The 22937-nt window shown below is 41.5% G+C and overlaps 2 protein-coding genes across 2 annotated transcripts in view; one reads left to right on the top strand and one right to left on the bottom strand.

The window, feature by feature from the left end:
* Positions 1-5471, top strand: part of wwox (WW domain containing oxidoreductase) — a 114265-nt gene extending 108794 nt beyond the window's left edge. The window contains exon 9 of the mRNA XM_028407845.1: positions 4072-5471. Within this exon, the coding sequence (XP_028263646.1) occupies positions 4072-4263 (192 nt within the window). The 3' untranslated portion in view covers positions 4264-5471. The remainder of the gene's footprint in view (positions 1-4071) is intronic.
* The window catches only part of LOC114437256 (transcription factor Maf-like), a 41194-nt gene continuing 23548 nt past the window's right edge, over positions 5292-22937 (bottom strand). The window contains exon 3 of the mRNA XM_028407847.1: positions 5292-5408. The gene's annotated coding sequence lies outside the window, so the exon portion shown is untranslated. The remainder of the gene's footprint in view (positions 5409-22937) is intronic.

The following is a 22937-nucleotide window of genomic DNA, read 5'->3' on the forward strand; positions in this document are numbered from 1 at the left end:
TGTACAAATGCCAACTGACAACAACTGACACAGATGGTGAGCAGAAACACAGGACAGGCAAAGGAAGAGAACCACCCACAGGAGTAAGAAAACAGGAAGACTCTACACACACTGTCCAAGAGAGGATATTGCCTGACAATATTATCAACTCATGTATTTTAAAGTTTTTTTTTTATTTTATTCTTTTCTTTTTCTACTTTTTAAATGATTTTTTCAGCACATGCCATATGAGAATTTGGGGATTATAAAAGTACCTGAAAGAACTGCTAGGTTTTTTTTTTATCATGCATAGCTGTTAGTATTTACAGGTTTGTATGTACAAGGATGGGCCAGAAACAGACTGCTCTACAGTACTGGGTTATTTACATCCAGGTCAGAGGGAGAGGTCAATGTCATGACTACAGATGTGTAGGGTGAAGGGTCACATGCATAGAGTCGGAGAGAGTTCACACGGCTGAGTACAACTTGGATGATAAAGACACAGAACAGAACACGGTAAAGTAACATTACTGTTAATTCAACAACATCACATCTCCCCCATATTCCCTTTTTGCTTTTAAATACGCTCGATAAGGAGTTCTCAACAACCAATTATTGCGTGACACTATACAACGACGTTTCTATTGCAAGTCCATGAGGTCTTCAGGTATTGAGTCGATACTGAGATTGGAAGACTTGGATCTGGTCCCAGAGCAGTTCCAGAACCCTAGTGTTGAAATCCCAGATTAATTCAGGCTTATTGCCACTGATCAACAGTCAGCTTATTGCAGGTTAGTTTGTAAGTATTTATATTTATTACCCACACGGCTTTGGTTTTTCATATTGCTGTGAGCGTTATGTTTTACTTTTAGCGTAGACATAGACATTATTTTTAGGTCTGGAGAAAGTGTGGTGCACCTCATCTGTCCCGTCAAATGAGCGCAGTGATAGCAGGAGGGCTTATTGTGGGGATTGTCCAGTCTAGACTTAAAGTCAGAAGTCATTTAAAGTCTTCATTAGTTCTGAAGCTGTTTCTGAATGCTCTCTCTACTTTTAAAGACATATTGTGATTCTTAAGAATTCCATATTTTATGCAAGGTATTAAAAATTGAAATGTTTTTGAAATGTTAAAGTTGAGCTGCTTTTTCCTTGCTGAGAAACACGGGTGGAGCATTTCTTTAAAGGACACTTGCTATCAGACAAGCGTCTGTTCAGTGACAGTCGTACAGTGTGATATCTACTACAACTACAAGGTCTTTACTATAACTGTCATTACAGCAAGCTCTGGCTTATTATTATTATTATTATTATTGAGAATGTGTCTCGTAAGATTGTTTTCAGGTCTTGAAACAACTTAAGCTGTCAGACAGTCAAGTCTTAAGTCTCAATTTTTACCCCTTTAGTCTGATTAATTGTCAGTTCTGTAGCTCATGGTAGTAGAGAGCAAACCACCACAGATGTTTCTACTGTACACAAGGTAATCATTTACATGTTGCAGAAGATAGAAGACACACGTTTGAAAATCCATCAGTTTGTAGACAGCAAAATTTACAGACTTTATCTACAGTTTGACCTGGGTCAGAAATGGCCACTGTGTTCAGTGTCATCACCTTTCATGTAAACTGTTTATTTGTGTGTCTGTTCGTGCACATGTGCATGCACATCCCCATGTTCAAGCATGCACGTATGAATATGTTTGCATGAATGTGTACTGAGATTGTTGCTCACCCCCTCTTGTTCTCTTTCCCATTGCCTTAGACATGCCCTGACTCCTATCTACAAACACACACACACACACACAATGATAAATGGCTGTGGTGGGTGGTTGAGCATGTTAATGCCTAATCTCATCAGCCTTATCTTTTACAGAGGTCACAAGGTCAAGTGGTGAGGGGGATGGGCTAAACACCAATAAGATAGCACATTGCTGAAGACACAGCACAAACAGTGCTCCACTCACCAAGAACTGGACTACTGCTGCCAGCTGAGAAATGTTAGTTTGGACTTGCTTTTTAAAAAATGGAAGCACGTTTGAAAAAAAAAATGCTGAAGGTTTTATTGAGAACTCAGCCACATAACCCTGGATTTGAACATGAAAGTTTTTTATCAATATTTCAGCCTACAGCAGAACCAGTGTTTGGTAATTGGACACAAACAAACTGCTCTGAAAGTCAGCCAAGTTAAAGGGGGCGTCAGCGAGTCAGAGCCTGCAGCACTGCAATCTTCAGTGAAGGTTAAAAGGCATTTCGCTTTCAGACAAGCTAAATCAGATGCCCTAAGTGAGGGAGATGAGTTAAACTGAGAGCGTGTGAACCTGAAACTCAGAGACACTGCTTGGCATTTGTCGGTCTTTGATATGGCGACATGTGATGTGGATGAAGTTATCGCCTCACTGGCAGGTGAGACAGACAGCGGCACACAGAGAGATGCTGCTTTTTCATCTGCTGTTTACCAGCTCTCTCATCATGCTGCACTTCAAACACGCTCAATCTGCTGCTGCGACGTTACACACCAGGGCTCCTCCTGGTGGAACTTTCCTCAGAGCTTAGAGGGGGTTGTGCGTATTAGTCTGTGTGTGTGGATGAGAAAAAAAATTCTTGCGATCCAGTTTGTGTGTGTTTGTGTTGTTCAATGCATTTGCATTTTTGTGTTGTTTTTTTTTAATGGAAGCATGAATGCTGTAGACCTCAATGGATCTTTCCACTTCATGTGTGTTAGCCGAACAGCTGCTTTAGGAAGCTGTTCAAACAGTTGGCAAATAATGCGCCTCCATTATGCATGTGTGTATATTTGTGTGTCCATGTTTGACTACTGCATATGGGGTTGTCTTAGTGTGTGCCAGTGCTCTGTGCTCTGTGCTAAACATTAGTCTTCAGTCACCACATCAGTGTTCCCTCTCACCCCCTCCTCCCCCATCTCAATCTCTCTCCCTCTCATCAGGAGATAAAGAGGCAAGCCATTTCATGTGGCCGTATAGAAGTCGTCTCCAGCGCTGGAGTTTGCAGGAAGCTGTCACAGCAGCTTTTAGCCTGTGCTGCAACATGAAAGATCCCTCTTTGAGCATTTGGGTTATGTGTGTAATTCTCTCTGACGTGTTTATTCTGCTGCAGCTTCAACTTTCATTTTCAAATGTCACAAAAATATCCCTCCAAGAATATCCCTGCTAATTACTGACTGATAGAACAGGGTGTATTAGTGAACTTAGCAGGTTGCGTCCAAATACTGTTTTACTTCTACTTCTGTGTCGGGGTGAAATGCCATGAAACATTTTCTGGGTTGAGAATTAAGTGATCTTCTGATTTAAACTTGCCTTAAAGGAGGAATTACTGAGAAAGAACCAGAGGGACAGCCTTGTGATGTGTGTGTGTGTGTGTGTGTGTATGTTTGTCCTTGTATATTGTATAGAAATACTGTTTCCAACTCTGATGCAGATACAGAATTGTACTTGCACAGTTTTCCAATACTTATTCTCAACTTTGAAAATCTGGTGGAACTTCTAAACACATCATGTGAAAATAAACATGTTCATAACTATGACATTTCTTTATACTATACATAAACGCTGTGGTTTCCCTGGTGATTCCCATTCAGACAGTAGCTGGTGTAATTTTCTTGTTTCCCACTGTGAGTGTGTACATCTGTAGCATTCACATGGTCCCATATAGCCAGAAGTCCTGTACACACCAGGTAGAGAAATAAATAAATAAATAAATATATGTATATAAATATATGTACAGTAAGGGGTTTTGCTGTTCCCATAGTAATACGACCCAGTCATTACAGGCTGCAGGGAGCGGGGAGAGACAGCGTGTGCATGAGTCTTTTTTTTTCCTGTGGACACTCTGTCCGGCTGTCTCTTTTGTCTGTGTGTGTATGTGTGTGTGTCTGTATAGGTATGTGTGTCTCACAGAGGACATAGGGATGTGGTCAGCTTCCTCTGTTTGGCCTCTCTCTTCCTCTGGACAGGTCACATCCTAAGGTCTATGTGATTAAATGAGTTCTCCATAGTTTGTCTCCTCCTGCAGGCTGACGCCATCTTGTCGTCTTAGTGTCATGACTTGTCCACTGATCTCCGTCTTTTTCTGTCCACAGCAACAAGGGGCGGCCACCACCGTGTACTGTGCTGTAGCTCCGGAGCTGGAGGGCTTAGGCGGCATGTACTTCAACAACTGCTTCCGCTGCCTGCCGTCCATGCAGGCCCAGGATCAGAGCAGCGCTGCCAGCCTGTGGGAGCTGAGTGAGCGCCTGGTTTCAGAGAGGTCAGTGGGCATACAGGCCCTCTAATGGACAGAAGGCGAGGAGGAGGAGGAGGGGGGGTAGCCTAACAGGTATCAAAGAGGAAGCAGCTGATGTTGAGTTAGGTATGAACTTAATAAGAGATCACTGTACTCTGACTGCACTATACAAGAGCTGCCAAACCACAGATCTGGACATGTCACATCACTACGCAGGGATAAAACACAATACATATACAGCACAGGTGGGGGCTTCATATACAAACTACTGAGCGAATTAAAGTTGGGTTGAGTTCATAATAGAAAGCGTGGGAATGGGAGAGGTTTTGTTATACAGTAAATTGTTCTTTCTCTGTTTCTGTAGTATCCTTCTGAAGTCTTTTTCTTTACTGTCTGTTTAAAAGAGCAAAATTTAAAAAAAAGCAAAGGACCTGTTCTGACTACAGGATTACCTACAGTAGTAAGCATACACTCTATGGCATATGCAGCTGATTCCAGCAATAGTGCACTATATGGCAAATATTGTGTCTTCCCAATTATTGTCTGTATACTGAGTATCCTCTTGTCTAGTTCTAGATTTTTATGCTTCCTATTGAGATACAGAGTGCGTTGATTAATCATTGTGCTAAATCTTTTTGGGCAAGAAGAAATAAAGAGTAATGGGCATGTGACACTCGTGAATATATAAACACACTAGAGGTATGATTCTTATGGCTATGTACATTATTCTGCAATAATTTTATTCCTTATCAATGTCCTTATTTATTCTCTGTACAATATTTACAACATCCTGATTTCTGGGCATGTGCTAAAGGGGTGTGGACATCATATTTTTTTTCAGTTTTCCTATTTGACCCAACCTAAGTATTGATAATCTATACTCTGGTAAGTCCTAATTACAATTTGGAGATATTTAAGGATGATCTTTGCAAATACAGAAGGTGGAGAATCTTATTTACAGAGTCCCGGATCTTCTAATTTCTTCCCTTGTTTAACCAGAAGAGTATGAGTGATTTCAGTCTCTTGTTTTTTTTCTTAAAATCATCCATATTAGTATTGAACTCTGGCTGTGGATTGGTTGCCCTGAAGCCGCTGACGAGTGTAGGGGAGAGCGGGCGCTTTTGAGACATTGTGCTTTATGGCAGTCTGGGTGCTGCAGGTTGTTGTTGAAACAGCATTCCAGTGTCATTATATCTGTAAAAAAACACACACACACAAACAAGAAAGAACATTCAATAAAAATCTTCTTAACAGTAACATGTGAAATTATTTTTATCTACAGAAAAAGGAAGTACACTCATTTGGAGGCCATTAGGGGGAGATATTTGTGTGAGTGAGCAACAAGTCTGACTGAATAAAACAGTACTAACCAAGCATCAACACTGCACAGCAGGTGTGTTGATTCCTTTCATTTTAAAAGTGTTTTTTAAGAGTAGAAAGCACAGAGCACACAGAACAGGTGATCCCACAGAGGACCTGCATGCAGGAATCGTCAGAGCCTGTACCTATCACTTTTCCTGTAGGTAAATCTGTAACTCTGGTCTCATTTATGCTGCACGCAGTATCTTTTTCAGACAATAGCTGACAACATCTTTTACTCCCTCTTATTTTTCCTCCTCTGCACAGCAACAAACAGCCCAGTCCCATCAGAAATATGCCCGGCCCTGCACAGAAACTGATACCAAGGTCCTGTACTGTTATAACCTGTACTGTACCCAGTGCAGGTGTCTTATCTCTGTCCTTTCACAGCAGTTGACACACCTGGAACAGAGATATAGTAGGAACACACACACACACACACACACACACCCTCAGTGAGAGCAGTGCTGCATCTCACGTGTACACTGCCAGGAATCCAGATAAAAACTTCTGCCTGTGTTTTTTCGGACATATAATATATATAATTAAATATAAAGAACATCTATGTTTACAATTTGTAGCTGTGACGTACAAAGAAAGGTACACAAATATAATACAGTGTTGTTTCACTCTAACCACACTAAGCAGGAGCTGAAGTTCAGCTGGTGTTACATTAATGATCCCTGTGCCGCTGTCCGTGGTGCTGATAATACTCTGGGCTGTACCTACTTCCCTGCTGTATTACCCATGAAAACACATAATACACATGAGGCTACCTGTCTGTTAATCAGTTGTAGGTTTTCACTGTGTGTGCAGTGACGTGAGTTTCTGAGAGAGGTTACACTGTCCTGTCTTCTTAGAACTGATGTATTTCTGTGTGTGTGTGTGTGTGTGCGTGTAGCTTGTCAGCTGTTTAGTTTCCCTCTGTCTGTGGTCAGACTGCCCTTTTTTGTCCCTCTGTGGTCTGTCTTCTCTCCTACTTTGATACATTTTTATGTTTCTGTCTCCTGTCTCTTTTAGTCTCTGACTCCTTCCTAGTGACAATTCTCTGCTACTGAAATATAATTTAATTCATTTAGAATTTAGACCAAATAACTTGCTCACATGATTATCATGCTGCTTCCTATACGGCAGTTCTGAAGCGTGTACTTTTATACCTGAACCTCCTATAATATCGGCTCCTCTTCTGTTAACAGAGGTAGTCTCAAACTGGGAATAAAAAAAAAAATCATACAAAAGAATAAGTGTTTGTAACTCTATATCAAGAAGCTGACACTAATGATGAAGGCTGCATGCCAGAGACACATCGGTTTGACTAATAAATCTTTCTGCACAGAACTGCTGCTGACTCAAGTGTTATGTGCCCACCCTACTGTTTTAGATCTAAATAACATTTCAGCTAGTTCACTTTATACATATTCTCCCATGTTAAAGTCTGCTATGTATGATTTTGATATGTTTCCCACTTAGCTGTAGTTGCAGGTTCAGTTTATTACTGACAGCTCTATGAAGGTTCAGCACAGAGCATTCTTTAGAGAAAATTCGACAGGAGGGCCGGACACAAAGGAGGACTCTCCCACAGACAGTTAGATGTCTGTGCGGATGTGCGCCGCAGTGGCAGATCTATGGGTGTGTGCCTGAGTGAAGAGGGAGGGTCCTGCCTGGCTTTCATACAAAGTCCTATCGATCAGGCCCTATCGGAATCATCTGATAGCTAATCAATAAGCTACACTTCCTCTCAGCGAGCAGGGAGGAGAGGGGAACACGGCTCTCACAAGAGGAGGACCTTGATCCTTTGACCCCACAGTCAGAAACCCACGCTGTCTCTCTTTACCTTTCTCTTCTAATAACGGAGCCAAACACTGTAATAACTGAAACTCTGTGCAAACCAAATAACCAATATACATTAGAATGTTATTTTAATTAGTTGGATTTACAGTTGATTTTTTCCCTTCACTGAGTTTATTTCAATTTGGGCAGTAATTGTTTACGACCAACCATTTCATTTTCCATTATTGTTTTTATTTCTTCTCGTGATTAATTTCACCTCTCAAAGAATAATTATGAGAGGATTGATTTGATTATGCCTTTGTTCTGCTCCTATTGGCTCCATTGACTGAAGGAATGCCATGTTGCCATTTCGAGCGGATATATTTAATGATCACAATCAATGTTAAAGCTCTCTCTAGACTCAACTAACCCAATAAATATCTGCCAGGAGGAAATTTACCATCTAACTACAGCAGGCAATAAAGTCTCCTCCATTCTCCTTTCATCTCTCTTTCTTTTGAGGATGACATTGGGATTAGAACTGTTGATCAATTTTCATAAAGTACTGCTGTACAGTCAATGAAAATTAATTTCACCATGTGCATCGCTTGCGATTATATATATTTAAAAAAAATGTAGGCAAAAAAAGTAATTCCTTTAACACATTTGTGCTCAATTAGAGAAAATATGCTTGGCAAAAATATTTTTATATCTTATTTGCAGATTTTTAAAAAACTTTGAAGCAACGATACTAGAACGATATTACAGGTTTTTTTCAGTCTGTTATGGTGTGTGTTTGTGTGTGTGTGTGTGTGTGTGAGAGAGAGAGAGAGAGAGAGAGAGGGAGAGAGGCTTTAAAGGTAAACATTGCAGTGGGGCTGCCCCGTCTTGCTGTGCCGAATGCATTTCTCTCTGAACTGTAACAAACCAGCAGCACTGAAATAGACTTCTGTTACTGTTTGGCATGCTATTAAAACAACACACTGTAAATATGATGCGAATGCACTGCAGTCTGACAGGAGGTAAAGCATTTTAAGCCGCTTTTTCTAGCATTTGATGTTGGAGTTTTCGGCACATAAAACAAACATTTTAGTCCATGGCCGGGCTTCAGTCTATCATTTGTTCTTTAGCAAAGACTCTTAGAAGCAGCATTGATAACATTTGAATCCAGATAGCTGTGATTCACTGAGCCTGTTCACTATCAAATGCACTTATTTCCCCCTGTAGATCTACTTGTGCAATCTATAACTTTCTCTGTTTTTATTGAAGTCTCAACACAACACCTTTGAGGAAATCCTTCCAGCCTCAAATCCCCAGCGTGTCCTCACCACTAGACAGCATGACCTTGTAAACCCTGAGTTATTTTACTCACCCATTGTGTGAGGATAGAAAGAAAAAGGAGAGAGAGGAGGAGGAGAGAAGAGGAGGGATGGGGGGTAGAGAGAGAGAGAGAGAGAGAGAGGGGAAAAAAGCTGCCTGTCACAGCTTTCAAACACAAAGAAAAATGAGCACTTGGGCTGAAGTACAATTATTAGCCCCTGTCTACAGATTCATCACACTATAGAGAGGCGGGGAGAGGGGGAGAGAGATAGAGGGAGGGGTGGAGCAAGAGGTGGAATGGAGGAAAGTAGAGAAAGAGCTGTTTAGGTATCAGCAGAGCAGCGCAGAAGATGGAAAGACAATGAGGAGAAAACGGTGAGGAAACAGAAAATAGGGCTGTTATGCTGTGAAGGGAAAACTGAGAGCGAGCCAGGCAGGGTGCAAGGTGAAGCATGCAAAGCTACCGCAGAGCCGGAAGAAAAGAGGGGGAGGGAGGTTTTAGCAAAATAAAGAAAAAGAGAAAGAGCGGGGCAGAGGTAAAGGAAGGTAAAATGAAATAAGAGGATTTGTCAGGCCAGTGGTTGGTGGCAGCAATAAAGCCTGCTAATCTGAGGGAGAACGCTTGACTGCTCACACACTGACTCTCCTGACGCCCCACTTTACCACCGGGCCAAGCCAAGGTCACACACACACACAGTTTACACCCTAACAGAGAGCTCATGCATGTTTTCTGTCTGTCCAATCTCTTTTTTTAATCAAGTATGTAAGTTTTAACCTCACTACTTTTTCTCCCTCACCTTTATTCCCTGTCACTCGTCTTCTTGTTAGGCATCATCCCCACACACCCCTGTCAGCCATGTTGATTTTAAAATGTCATTTTTCTATGTTTCTTAACTGGCTCCGCTGTGCGGATCAATACCTATCAAAACCATTACATAAATACATCTGTCACAAGCAGATAGTAGAGTGGGGATGTAATGTGTCTGGTTAAGGCCACCGTAGGCTGAAAGAAGATACGCTGTGTGTGTGTGCATGTTCTCAAAGGACAGCAAGTGTCATTTTGTGTGACCAGGTGTGTCGGGCGGAGAGAAAGGTTGTTATTGAGCCGCGGTAAATGACGCATAACCTGGTGTACCACTTACTTAGCCCCCCAGACCTCTGCTCTCTCTGTCTCTATTTTGTCACATACTGTGTCTGTGTGTCTGTGTCTGTGTGCGTGGAATGTGATTCCTTGAAGGCAACAAATCTGAACTAAATGTAGAATATCAAATGGAATATGTGGTACCATAGAGGGTCCAGTTTGTTTGAAGTGATCTTGCTGGGAACCTGATAACAGTTCTTTAGACAAAAAAATTGAAGGAACACACTTATGTGATCAGGCACTAACATTTGAATAGGAAAGTGAACCTGAAATACCCATCAGGGATGTTGGATAATGTTGGCTCAGGCTCTTGTCATCAAATCACATTCCTGACTTCCTCAGTGACCATGACGACTATTTGCACTGTTTACTCCATCTTGCACTACTTGCACACGAGTACCACCTCACCGATCCATGTGGTACCTGTTACATTATTACATTATTACACTGTTCCATTCGATCATATAAAGGTCTATGTTTACCATTTCATCTGCACAGTATTTTATGTTCTGTTCATTGTATGTCTGTTACGCCATGTCTGTCATGTAAATTTAGCCTTACTTTAGTTTATTTACTTAATTTTATCTTAGTTTTTATCTTATTGCATGTTAATTGTCATATGTTCTTTGTATGCACCAATCACTATGGCAAATTCCTAGTAATGTGAACCCCCTTCACTTACATGGCAATAAACATGATTCTGATTCTGATTCTCATTCTCATTCTCCAAGGACAAAGGTGTGACCACTGATATTATATTTTTATTTAAGTCTAACTTTTTTCATGACATGTCACTGGCGTTTTTTCACCTTACTCTGCTGACAGCAGGGCTGTGATTGATGGTGCGATGCAGATTTACATGTCATGCTGAAATAGCACAATAACCTGCACGCAGATAATCACCTCATTGAGAAACACTCTGGCCTCTCTCCACTCACAATTACTATTGTGTATTTGATCATATAACCACTCTCCAACAATGTGCTTAATGGGCTTATTGGCAGCAGACCAGAACTTGCTTGTAAATAATCCTGATGGTGTTTGATTCTAATAAATTAGGCTCATATATGCAAACACGGTAAAATCATAACAATATCCAAATGTGTGTAGGCAGAGGTGGGGTGGTGACAGGCACAGATTTATGGTGCTCTCAACTAGCCAGCTTCATCACTCACTCAGCTATCCTCAACTTTTTTATTTGTTTAATTTCCAAATGTGATTGCTCCACCACTACTACTCACGCTGATAAATGCAGAGGATTATAGGTAAAGGAGAGCAAGATTAATATGTATAATTTTTTATCTGGACAATCCAAACAAAAAAGAAAAAAAACAAAATGAGCTAAGAGCTCTGTGGAGGAATAAAGCCATAATATAACAGAGCACTATATGGTAAATGGACATATTTCACACAATGCAGTCTCTGTGTGGCAGTTTTTTCATGTTTTTTAGAGCCCCCACACACGATAAAAAAAGATATGTGACCTCGTAGTTTTTAAAAATATAGAAAATAAATTCAGTTATTAAAAGTTACATTTATGCATATGTGATTCAAACTGTTAATAAGACCGATGAAAACAACTACAGTGAACAAGATGATCCGCTTTTTTACCCTGCAGCTTTGTGGAAGAAATGTGTGTGTTCATGTGAAAAGCAACTCTGTGTGTGTGTGTGTGTGTGTGCGCGCTCGCATTATAAATGGCTGGGAGAAGAGTCACCTCTCAAAAACACACTCGCATACCTACGAGATTAATTACAAGTACCGTGAATCACTGTGCAATTAATTAACTCATCCTTCGTAATGAGTGTGTGTATGTGCGTGTGTGTGTGTACGTGTGTGAACTACATGTCACACAGACAGCCCCTCCATCTCTCCACCTCTCGGCCTGTCCCCTCTCTAATTGCTTTCCTCTCTATTAAAATGCAGTCTGCTGTGACATCACTCAACCCTCTGTTAGAGCAGGCTAGGGTGCCGGGCAAACCACACACACACACAGTTTATTTTATAGAGCATGGACTTTGTGGATTTTAGGAAAGATTTGAGACTCAGAGAAAACTAAAGATTTTGACTTGGAAGTGAGAGTCAGAGCGAGTTGAGTCTCGAAGCAGCGGCAGAGTCAACAGAGAACTGAGAGCAGAAACAGTGGAGGCCCTAATGATGCATTAAATCTGTTGTGTCACCGCCAGAAAGACACTGAGCTACTTTTACATCTAAAGACTCTGTACCTATGTTTATTTGTGTAACTGGAAGTGAGAACAGTCACAACACAACATCATGTCGGCCTGGATAACACTTTGTAAGAAGAGGAAAGGACACAAAATGGAGTAAACAAAGGAGGTCATTCTCACAGGGGACCAAAGGACTGAATACAGAAAAATGCCGTGCTGAGATAGAGACAGGCTGAATATTTTCTGGATGTTAAAAAGGTGCTAAACAGATTAAACAGTAGTAATGTAAACACACACGTCCTCTGTGTTAAATCCTGTATTATGTGTGATTTATACATTACTAGCTAGGGTGAACATTGCATTCAAAATGATTAGTCCAGCTTCATACAAATATGCAATGAAAAATAAAACAGAAAGTAGCCTAATGTCTGAAGCCCTGCTCCGTCATTGTCTCTCTCTCAGAGTTAATCTGATTGGTGTATAAATCATGCTGACATCAGCATTGGTAGAAGCTGGCCTACTCCTGCACACACACACACACACACACACACACACACTGAGGCTACTCAGTGAGGTGAGAGCAGCAGCGTGCTTTGCGGTGATCATGAGGACAGTGGATAACAGATCTCTCTTTTATCATTCTCTGACTTTCCCTGACATTTAAAAAGCCATTAACACCACAGAGATTCACCCTCGTGTACATTTCATATGGAAGCACGTCCCCAACACACACATGCATGCCTGCTTCAGTCACAGGGTTTCAGCACACGTGGGTGTGTGTGTTGTGTGGGGATGATCTCAGTGATAATACAAAGCCCAAATGGCACAGACAGAGCAGTGAATTATACCTTAATAAGCTTTTCACACCTGCCCCCTGTTCTGTGAGATTAAAGAAAAGAGATTCCGTCCACTGCTGCTGTATTGTAATAGTGGTAGGACTAGTGATACACTTATCAGTTCCGTGATGAAATCAATGACATTTTGCGGCACTGATGTATAGTTGATCAAGATGCAGTTGCCCCCCTCTTCACCCCCGGCATGGTGACAAATGGACATTAAGTGTCCGTTGTCTTGGAGTGACTGCCTCTGCGAATGGTAATTATCCACCAATTCAGCCCTATATACATGACTATACTGTAAACACTAACAGCATAATAGTATTTACTGCTGAGCACTGTATTAATTTATGGCCCATTATTGTAAAGCCCATCGTTACAATGTGAGGGAGCATTTATTGTAATCAGAGGACTGATAGAGACTGGAAACACTGTTAATGTATGTAATGCAGTCAGCCTGACAAAACTGTACAGTGGCTAATGCAGCCAATGACATATGGCCTCACTCTTTGTTGTTAGCATTTATTAGCAGCAAGCGGGGGCCTGAGTGGGAAGCAGCGGCTATCGACTAATTATATTCCATTGTGTCTGCGTGGAAAACAAGAAACGAACATGCTGTGCAGTGATACAGTGGTCACCCCGCCACTTAATCTGCAGGATATTAACATGAAACTGAAACTAAGCGTGCAGTTCAGCTGAGTGAGTCATGACTAGCAGTGATATACAGCAGATACACTTATTGAATTCAGTCATTTAAATGCATGTTATTGTAATGCTGCAGATGGCAAAGGCACTTTTGGTGGTTATGGATTGGGGTCTTTTTTAAACTCCTTTTGAACATGGCTTTAAATCTTTTGTCCCTGAGGGCATGCAACAACGCTTAGAAGACGTGAGACATGTTTGCATTTTGAGAATCATGAAAAAAGGGGGGAGACACAAAGTCAGAGAGGGCTTCAGGGGATGATTGAGTAGAGTAGGGGTCACGAGTGTGAAATATCTGCCATATTCAAAGAAAAAAAAAGGAGAAAAATTACAGTAGGGACTGGGTGGGCCATTAAAAAATTCAGAAAGGTCTGATGTTAAGGAGAGAGGCAAAGAACACTGGACTTTTGAAGAGTGAGAGGGTTCGATGTACTGTCTGTAAAACTGAGTCCTGGAGTGGTACATTTTTTATTCTGGGTATGTATATCTGCTCCTGAGCAGGAGCTGCAGAATGAATTTTTTTTCTTAACTTTAGGGCAACTAAGGCTTGGAGTGTATGTTGGAAACAACAGCTGGATTCTGGGTAAATACTGAGTGAGTGAGTGAGAGAGAGAGAGAGAGAGAGAGAGAGAGGATCTGAACAAAGAAAGTCCCATTCTCTCTATCATCTCCTGCAAAGGTCTGCTCAGCATAAGATATGATGCTGACAGACGCGCTCTTAGCTGCACTTTTAATGCTGCAGGCCAAAGCGCCTGCAAGTCAAGATAGTAGGTGTACTTAACTCACATCTGTTTTCATCAAGTGTGAGAAAGTTTGGCATTAATTCACATCTCTGTTATTAGAGTTTCCACTCACGCTGATAGGCGGCTCTGTTTATCTCCCCTCATGAACATAATGAGCTCAAAGACTGAAGATGCTCCCCTCTGGAGCGATGTGTTGTTTATCGCTCCTTCTCCACAGAGTTTTGTCTATCATCCTCCTCTGTGTATCATTTTGTATTCAGTGCAGCGTTATACAGTAGTGTCTGGTCTCTGTTGTGCTGTGTTGCAGAGAAGCGTAATGCACTGGGTCTAACCCCACGTCCATCACTCTGCCTGCTGTAAGTCAGGCAGGCAGCCAGACAACCACCCACCAGAGAGAAATAGATGAATGGTTAGGTTTGGAAAAGATGCACAACAATGACTCAGAGCATCAGAGCGACGTCAAAACTGAACCAGAAAATCGTTGAGTGACGAGGGAGCAGAGAAGAGAGAAAGAGGAGTCAAATGTTACAAAGATATAACTATGAATGGCTGTGAGGGAGACGTGAGCGAGCAGGTTAGAGGTGGAGAGAAACAAAGTGAGTTATAGGAAAGGCAGAGTGAGAGAGATGGTGGAGAGAAAGAGAAAGAGAGCAGGGAGACAGACAGGATGAGTTATAGAGCAGGAGAGAGAGCTTTCACACATGGAGACAGCCTGGTGATTTAGGGCTAAAGGACACTGAGACAAGCTCTGCTGCGAAAGGTGATAGACCTAAAGAGGTGTAACAGATCCACTGCAACACTACAGCGTCGACTGTGTCAGCAGTGGAGCATCTGCGCCTCCTCATCTCTTATCTTATCTACGCAAGCATTCATGGCCGCATGTTAGGAAACTGAGTGCATCACAGAAAGGGACACTTTAAAATGAGAGCAGTGAACACATGTTTAGAGAAGAACAAACATCCTTCAATCAAAAATAAACAATACAACTTGTCACAGAGCAACACATTTGGATATTATTTAATCATTTTTTTGAATGATGTTTGTTTTGTAAAACTACCTCTAGGTCCTGATACTGATCCTGTACTTTCAGGTTAGTAAAAGTAGTTTAGTACGCTCGCTCTGAGTTTACAAACAGTTGCGTAAACCTGTCGGGTTTCCGTCAGTATGTGTGTGTGGGTGTGTGCTGGTTTAATCTCTGCAGGTATTTGTATGGCAGCGTGGTCGTGTCTATATTTGAGCGGTGTGAGGCGGTCACTTATCCAGCTGACCTTCTGGCTCATTTGCATGCGCTGGCCCCCCCTGACTGAGAGATGCCATGACCTTTATTAGCTAATTAAGAAACATAACAGAAATAAACCTGACAGACTAGGAATGGACATGCACACACACACACACACACACACTCTCTCTCTCTCAGTGTGGTCGCTGACAGAATGAGGATGGGGAGAAAGGGAGCAGACGGGGGGGGGGGGGGGGGGGGGGCAGAAAGCTGGCCTTCATCAAATAGAAACAACATCCACATACAACAGTGTACAGATTCCTTGAAATATATTCTACCACACACACTTTAATCATGACATTCGCTAGCAGACATTCAAGTATTATAGTATTATAGATGGAGTTTCTCTTAATCACACACTGAGCTTCTTTAAATCTTTGTGTGCTGGAATAAGAGGAGTAAATCTTCCTGTCTCTGCTGCCTGCTGCCACTTAAGTGTAGTCGGCCTCTTGTTCTCTCCTCCCTCTCCCACTAAGGACTCATAATAAGCTGCTGGACCCCTCAGGCTATAAGAGGAGGTGTGTGTGTGTGTGTGTTTTCCCTTACACCACAGACAGACAGCACCAACACAGAGTGTATAAATCTACCCATGCACAGCTGCGGTCTGCTAACATAACTTTCTGTATCTACTCATACATTGACATGTATGCACACAAAGGAACACACACACAATACACACACCTTTCTAGCATTCAATGTATGCTAATCTGAGCAGTAATCTACAGAGTGGGCAGATTATCATCTGACAAGCATCATTCTGAGGTTTGTAGGATTATGCAATACACTCAACTCCCACAGTACTTCACACAGCTGAAGATACAATGGAAACACACACACACTTACACACACACTTATGTACTTAATGCTGACACCACTAAAACAGTTGAGGCTGACACACTTTAGGTTCTTCGTGCACTTTCCTGCATTTGTATTTTTCGGTCATTTGTTGGGTTTAACAAAATGTTACATAACAGACTAAAAATTACTTGTTACTTATTTTAATAATCTGTACACTTTTCCATATAGAAATGTGTTATAGAATATAAAGACCCAGATTGTTAATTTCAAAACACCAACAGTCTGTTTCCATTGCAGCAAAAAAAGGTGAAATACGAACTGAGGCTGAATGAGAGATACTGAGAAACATGAATGAAGGGGTGGAAAAAAAAAAAGATTGAAGGCCGCAGCCGCTCAGTGCTTCAGTGTGTCAGTCCGTCTGTGTCACCATGACAGGTCTGCAACAGTGGCGAGCCCCGAACAGCTTCGTCCACACGGCTGCACACAGGGGCTTCACACTCTGACAGACAGAGCCAAGGGCTGTCCTGTCCTAAGCATATCACAGTGAAGCCTTACAGTCTGACTGCAGAGAGCACTCCAGCAGAACACCCTCCTGTTTTCATCACCTGTACGCACACACACACACACACAAAACATTTTGATATGATGACATGCATCATCATCAAAAAAAAGAGAAAAAAAAACAGGGAAATCTGAGACGCATGTACTCATTCTCAGAAATCAGCTGTTTGGTTTTTGCTCTGACTGTTGGACACACACCAGAGAATTCTGTAACGGGTCGGTTCCTCATTTTTGAAACATGAGCGTACCAGAAGTGGTTTGCAGCGAAATCAATGCAAGAAAGTGCAACAAATTGTCCCAAAGTTTGGCGTCTAATGTCAAGGTGAGAGGAGGCGCTTTTACAATCGTACTCCACCATTCCCTCTGGAAATGTCTTACAAATTGAACTTATAAAGATTTTTTATTATATTATATTATATATATTTTTATTCATTTTTTATTTTATTTTTACAAGCTCCAATGACACTTCAGAGAGCTATTGTGGTATTGACTATCATTTGAAAATCCCCAGAATTAGTCCACACAGGTACACACTCACACAGACACAGGGGTGAACTGTTAGAAGCCTTTCTGTTCCACTTCACTCTTCTAGTTACATGTAATCAGCGCAACTTAAATCTGGAAATAATGTGTGATGTTGTAACGATTTTGGGGCTTTTACTGACATCAAAGATGCTGCAGACAACAAACACTGTTGACCTGATAAATGAAGATGACGAAGTTCGGGAGGTGGTGAGAGATGGTTCAGTGTTTAGTCATAAGTATTAGGTTTCTTTTCTGTGGCTTGTAGTTATTGGTAATCTGCCAGCATTTTTCTACACTGCATAAATAACTGCTCTTTCATTCTGACAATCAGCAGACACCACCACTGCAGAATGACTAAACAGTGGACCTGGATAAACTTTGTTAACCTTTCATAAGTTGTAATAAGAGGTCAATGCATTATTCTGCGTTTAGTTTTGCAGCTTTGTGTGAACACACAGATAACACTGCCATATCTCTGCTCCTGCTCTGTCTGTGTGGGCTTCCTCTGCTTTTTGTGTGTGTTTGTTTTTGCCTCTCTTTCTGTGTAGTGTGATGGCTGAGGCTGTGATTTTTATCCTCCCAACATTCTAGTAAATACTCAGACAAAATGCAGCGCTCTCTGAGGAGCCTCAGGCCACTGCAATCAATCAGGGAGAAAACAACACAAAGATCAGGCTGTTTCTGCTCCATAAAACAACCTTCAGTACAGCAGCAGCCATTCACTGTCTGGGATGTAGGATTAATACTCTCTTGTTCTCTTTCTCTCTCTCTCTTTAATTTTCCTGCCCTCTTCCCTCTCAATCACTGCATCAAAGCTGTGAACTGCAGTGGTTATGGTGCGTCCTCAGCTGGTCATTGATGTAACCAGTCAAAAATCCCCCAAGAAAACGAGGGCTTGAATCCTGAACGTCTGTCATGCAACAGAAAGTCAGCGGTGTTTGCCTTACTTACAGGCTATAGGATCAGGGATAATGTTGTATAAATATTTGATGGTTTCCTAGCAGGGTCTTATATGGCTGAGAGAGAGTGCAGCATTAAGCCTGATGATCAAGGGGAACTTAAAGGCATGCAAACACAAAGACACATAAAACACACCGAAACTGCAAAACGTGCACACGGTCATATAGGGCTGACAGTGCACACACACACACACACATATGGGCGCGCGCTCACATGCAGCACAGACTGCTCTGCCTGTCTGTGTCTGCACTGCGTTGGGTTTCACTTTCTGTGTGCTTGGTTTACAGATGTTGATCATGTCTCGCTGAGCTTGCAGTGAAAAAAGAGATTCTTTACATCTTAGAGACTTGTAATAAAAACTGTAGAAAAGCTCCGACTGTCTGCAGAGGCTGAAAACATCAGAAAGTCTCTCTGAGATGTGCTACAAGCTCTAACTCTGCCTGGTAAAAACACTGAACAAATGTCTAAAATGTCTTATGATTTTGCTCTCATTACAGAGATTAGCACCGTTTTAAACTGCAGTGCTGTTACGACTGCACCTCTGAGAGAACGTGTCCAAATTGTTCTTTATCTAGCAAGTGTGTGAAAATGTCAGCCGGTGTGTAATCTTAAAAAGTGATCAACCCTTACCAAGAGCAGAGAGACAAAGAGAGTTTTTCCCCCTCAGAGCTGTATGCAGATGGCAGCTGATGTATAATATTAACCTTTGCTATTCCTACACACACACACACATGGCATACTAATCATATTGATCCACCTTTAGACAGACAACCCTGTTTGTTTTTCTCCCTCTTGGTCAAAATCTGAAACGTCAGGAAATAATGTACACTTGTCTCGTTTTTTATTTTGGAAGTTGAGATATATTGTTAGTGTCTAATAAGATTTTTTTTCCTGAGCAGTTCAAAGTAAGTAAATATGCTATAGGTGCAGTATATGTTTACACAAATTAATTTGATGAATGTGTAAGTTCTCAAGTCTTTTCCTCGGTTTAGATTGCTTGTCAGTGGCAACATTTTAGACGAATGGTCTCCTCGGTTTGAGCGTCGCTCCTCTCTTTGTCTACTGAATTGTCAGATTTAGCGAGGAGGAAAAAAAAAAGAGCGGAGGGAGGATGAGAGAGGAGGCAAAGTATAAAAACAAATTGGCACAGAGGGATAAAGTGAGATATCAAAAGAGTGGATGGTGAGGGATGAATGAAATAGAGTATCAGACGTGCTGTGGTCTCTGAGGTCAGGGTCTATATCACTCTCTGCTTCTGAAACAACAACCACCACAAGAAGCATCAGGGAGCCAACCAATCTGGGCTACTGCATTGTTCACTATCTGCTGAAAAAAAAAGAAGAAGAAAAAAAAACAGCTCGGTCTCTTTCTCTTTTTCTCTCACACACACATACACACATGCAATCACTCCTCACAGTTCATATCTGGAGAGAGAGAGAGAGGGAGAGAGAGAGAATAGAGCGTGTTCCTTATTGTCCCCTTAGTGGTGATGTGGGGGTGTGTGTTAGGGCTTGATTGTTACTGGTTTACATAAGGGTATTAAACTCTAGCATAGCACTATCTATCTGAGCCAGGCAGATATATTTGTGTTGTGGTTCCTTTATGCATTTGTTATTTCCAAAGAGGATTGGGATGCACCAGTGGAAGAGAGGATAGATAGCCTGCTGATATTACCCTCTTCCTCTCTCCTTCCCTTTTCCTCTAAAAACCAAACTCTTGTCTGTTTCTGTGTGTCAGTGTGTGTGTGTGAGTGTGTGTTATCTGAGGGCACATGTTTGTGTATTGCCTCCAGAAACAAAAGCGGGTAATTAATTAAAGAGAAGTGCACTTTGTCGCCATTGTCCTGTTCAACAACTCTAACAGTGTTCAGCATAAGCAGCATTCAGTGATATTACTGCAATAATAGCTGCTGTTTCAGTCTGAGATTACGGATGTATTAGCATTGTGTAGATGCAGCAGCGTCGTGTGCAGAGAACTTTTAACTGCCCTCTCCAAACATACTGTTGGCCTACAGTATATGTATGCATGTGCAAACCTGTACACATAGAGTCTATTTCAACCACTTTTTGATAACTTCTTACAAATATTTTACTTTTCTCATTCTACTATATCTGTCAGCTGTTTGCAAAATGCAAAACACACCAGGGGTCAGATTATGAAATATCACTTAATCTTACTGTATATGTGTATTAGAGCTTCACAGTTAGGACTATATCAACCAGTTTCCATCCATGTCTTTCCTCGTTCAGTAAGACATAAAAATGTATAAAAAGTATTAAACGTTTAGGCAAAATGGAAGTTATCGCTGCACACTCCAATGAGAAACATGCTGCTTTAAGCTGATACAGAGATATGTTACACTTATAACAATCACCTGAAGTTTAAAACGAACAAAACCAAATGAGCTCACATGCCACCAGCAAAAGGCACCTGTCCAGGGAGGAAACGTGAAGAAGGTGGATGTTGATTGGACCCTTCTAGAAAATGAAGGAATTATACAATATAATACAATTATAATGTATATATTTTAAATATATTTTAGTGAGCTAAGCCTGCAGGAAATATAGAGTCTATATGGACAAAATGTGGTTTATAAATTGTATGACCACTGATGTTTGTTTTGCGTCTTAAAGGTAGGGTAGGAGATTTCATGCTGATGCACTTTATGTTAAATTAGTGTAACTTCTCTTTACAATCCAATAGCAACTGATTAGTTCGGCATTTTCGCTTTAAAACAAAGAATATTAATCATCTGTGGAAGCTATGAAGCGCTAAAAACATCAGCCAATTCTGCGAGGCGCCCCTCCGCGTATAGTTGGCTGGTTATCACTCTCTTCCTGCTCTGCGCGCACCAGAGAGGTACGTGCATGATGGCCAAAGTCACAGACTGGTTGGGAGGCGTGGCTTCGGGGTGAGCTCTGAGAGAAAGGGCCGTGTGTTTACTTTCAAAATCTGGCTGACTCTCACTGAGTTTTCAATATCTCCTACCCTACCTTTAAGGTGCTTGTCAAACCACCACATATCTCTTTAAGTAAAATAACTAATGAATAAATAAATAGATAAAACATAATGATTGTGATCATTTCATCTGAGGTTACAATTAATTCTAGTATAAACTTCCAGTGCTATTTAATTGGGAGATTTTTTGGTTTCTTTTTTCTTTATTTTGTATTTTTTAAGCTAGAATAAATGCTAAATCTTTAGCTTGCACATGTCTCAGAAGGCTGCGGTTATTTTGAGAATTCCCCTATCTGCATGTGTCTGTGAGCTTCTGAGGATCAGAAAGGAGAGGTTAAATCAAAGTGGAGTCAATAACTTCATCCCTCCCTCCTGGTCTGCTGTGCTGTGCTGCTGGGAACGCCTGCTGCTCGCTCTCTGGCTCGTGAAAGAGGAGGACAGGATGAGGTTCATCACTTTCACAAACACTAAAGGAGGGAAGAGTCGTGCCGCTAATACAGAGGATGATCTAAGTCTGGCACACACACACACGTAGAGATGCACATTTATCTGCACACATTCACCAATAGAGAGGTTTCCTCACTGTGTCTGAGAATGATAATGAGCTAAATTCTCTTTTCTCCCAACCTGAGAGTGTGAGTCCAGTCATGGCCACAGCCCTGGCTAAATCAATATCATCATCCATAATCTTTATTGTGGGATGAAACACAGCATAAATCAGCACAAAGCCTTTCACACATCCCTCTCTTTAGCAGCCTCCAACTGCATGCAGCACTCTCCTGGGCTGCTTTCTTTTCAGTACAGAGAGGTTGTCTCCCAGTGTCTCCAGTCTCTGCAGCGCGCATGTATCACAGATTTGTGTAGTGGTTTTTCAGCTGTGCTTTATCTGCAGCCAGTGTGAAAGGTGAGCAGAGAAAGCAACGCAGGTGTCTGTTCGTAAAAAAAGAGTTGTCTCTATCTGCAGGCGCCTGGTGGAGTGAGACAATGTTTAAGATGTTAAATCTTCTGTGGAAATGTATGAGTTTAAGCAGGACAGAAACCTCTCTGTGTGTACAAGTCGGTGCGAGTTGTTGTTGTTGTTGTTGTATGTGTGTGTGTGTGTGTGTGTGTGTGTGTGTATACGTCTTCCAGCTCTGCTCCCTTTGAGTGTGAGTAATGAGGTTTGGAGAAGAAAGCTTAGCCAAATCCTCTCATCAGTCTTCACTACTTCAATACCAAATCAGCAGGCTAATTCAATACCCAATCACAGGGCTAATAGCATCCAGCCGGGAGTAGGACCAATGAGAACTCGACTAATGGACCTTAGGGAATAACTAGCTGGACAAAAAGTTAGTGCAAAAAGAAGGCAGAATTTCTTTTTCTGTAAAGAAAATGTACCGTCTAACGATCTCAGGGTGCTTTCCAATCACCTGCCACCATGGCTGTAAAACTGGGGAGGGGGGAACTCATTATACTGTTTCAGACATCCGTCTCAACTAGAGCACGTCAACAAGACAATTGCGATGTTACATTCAAGTATAAATTTTAAAAAAGGAATACTTTTCCACCTGTATTCGACTTTCATGTTTTATTATAGAATTAGGGCCTTGTTTCATCGTTACAC

This window comes from Parambassis ranga, chromosome 6 (assembly GCF_900634625.1).
Source record: "Parambassis ranga chromosome 6, fParRan2.1, whole genome shotgun sequence".
NCBI classification, from domain to species: domain Eukaryota; kingdom Metazoa; phylum Chordata; class Actinopteri; family Ambassidae; genus Parambassis; species Parambassis ranga.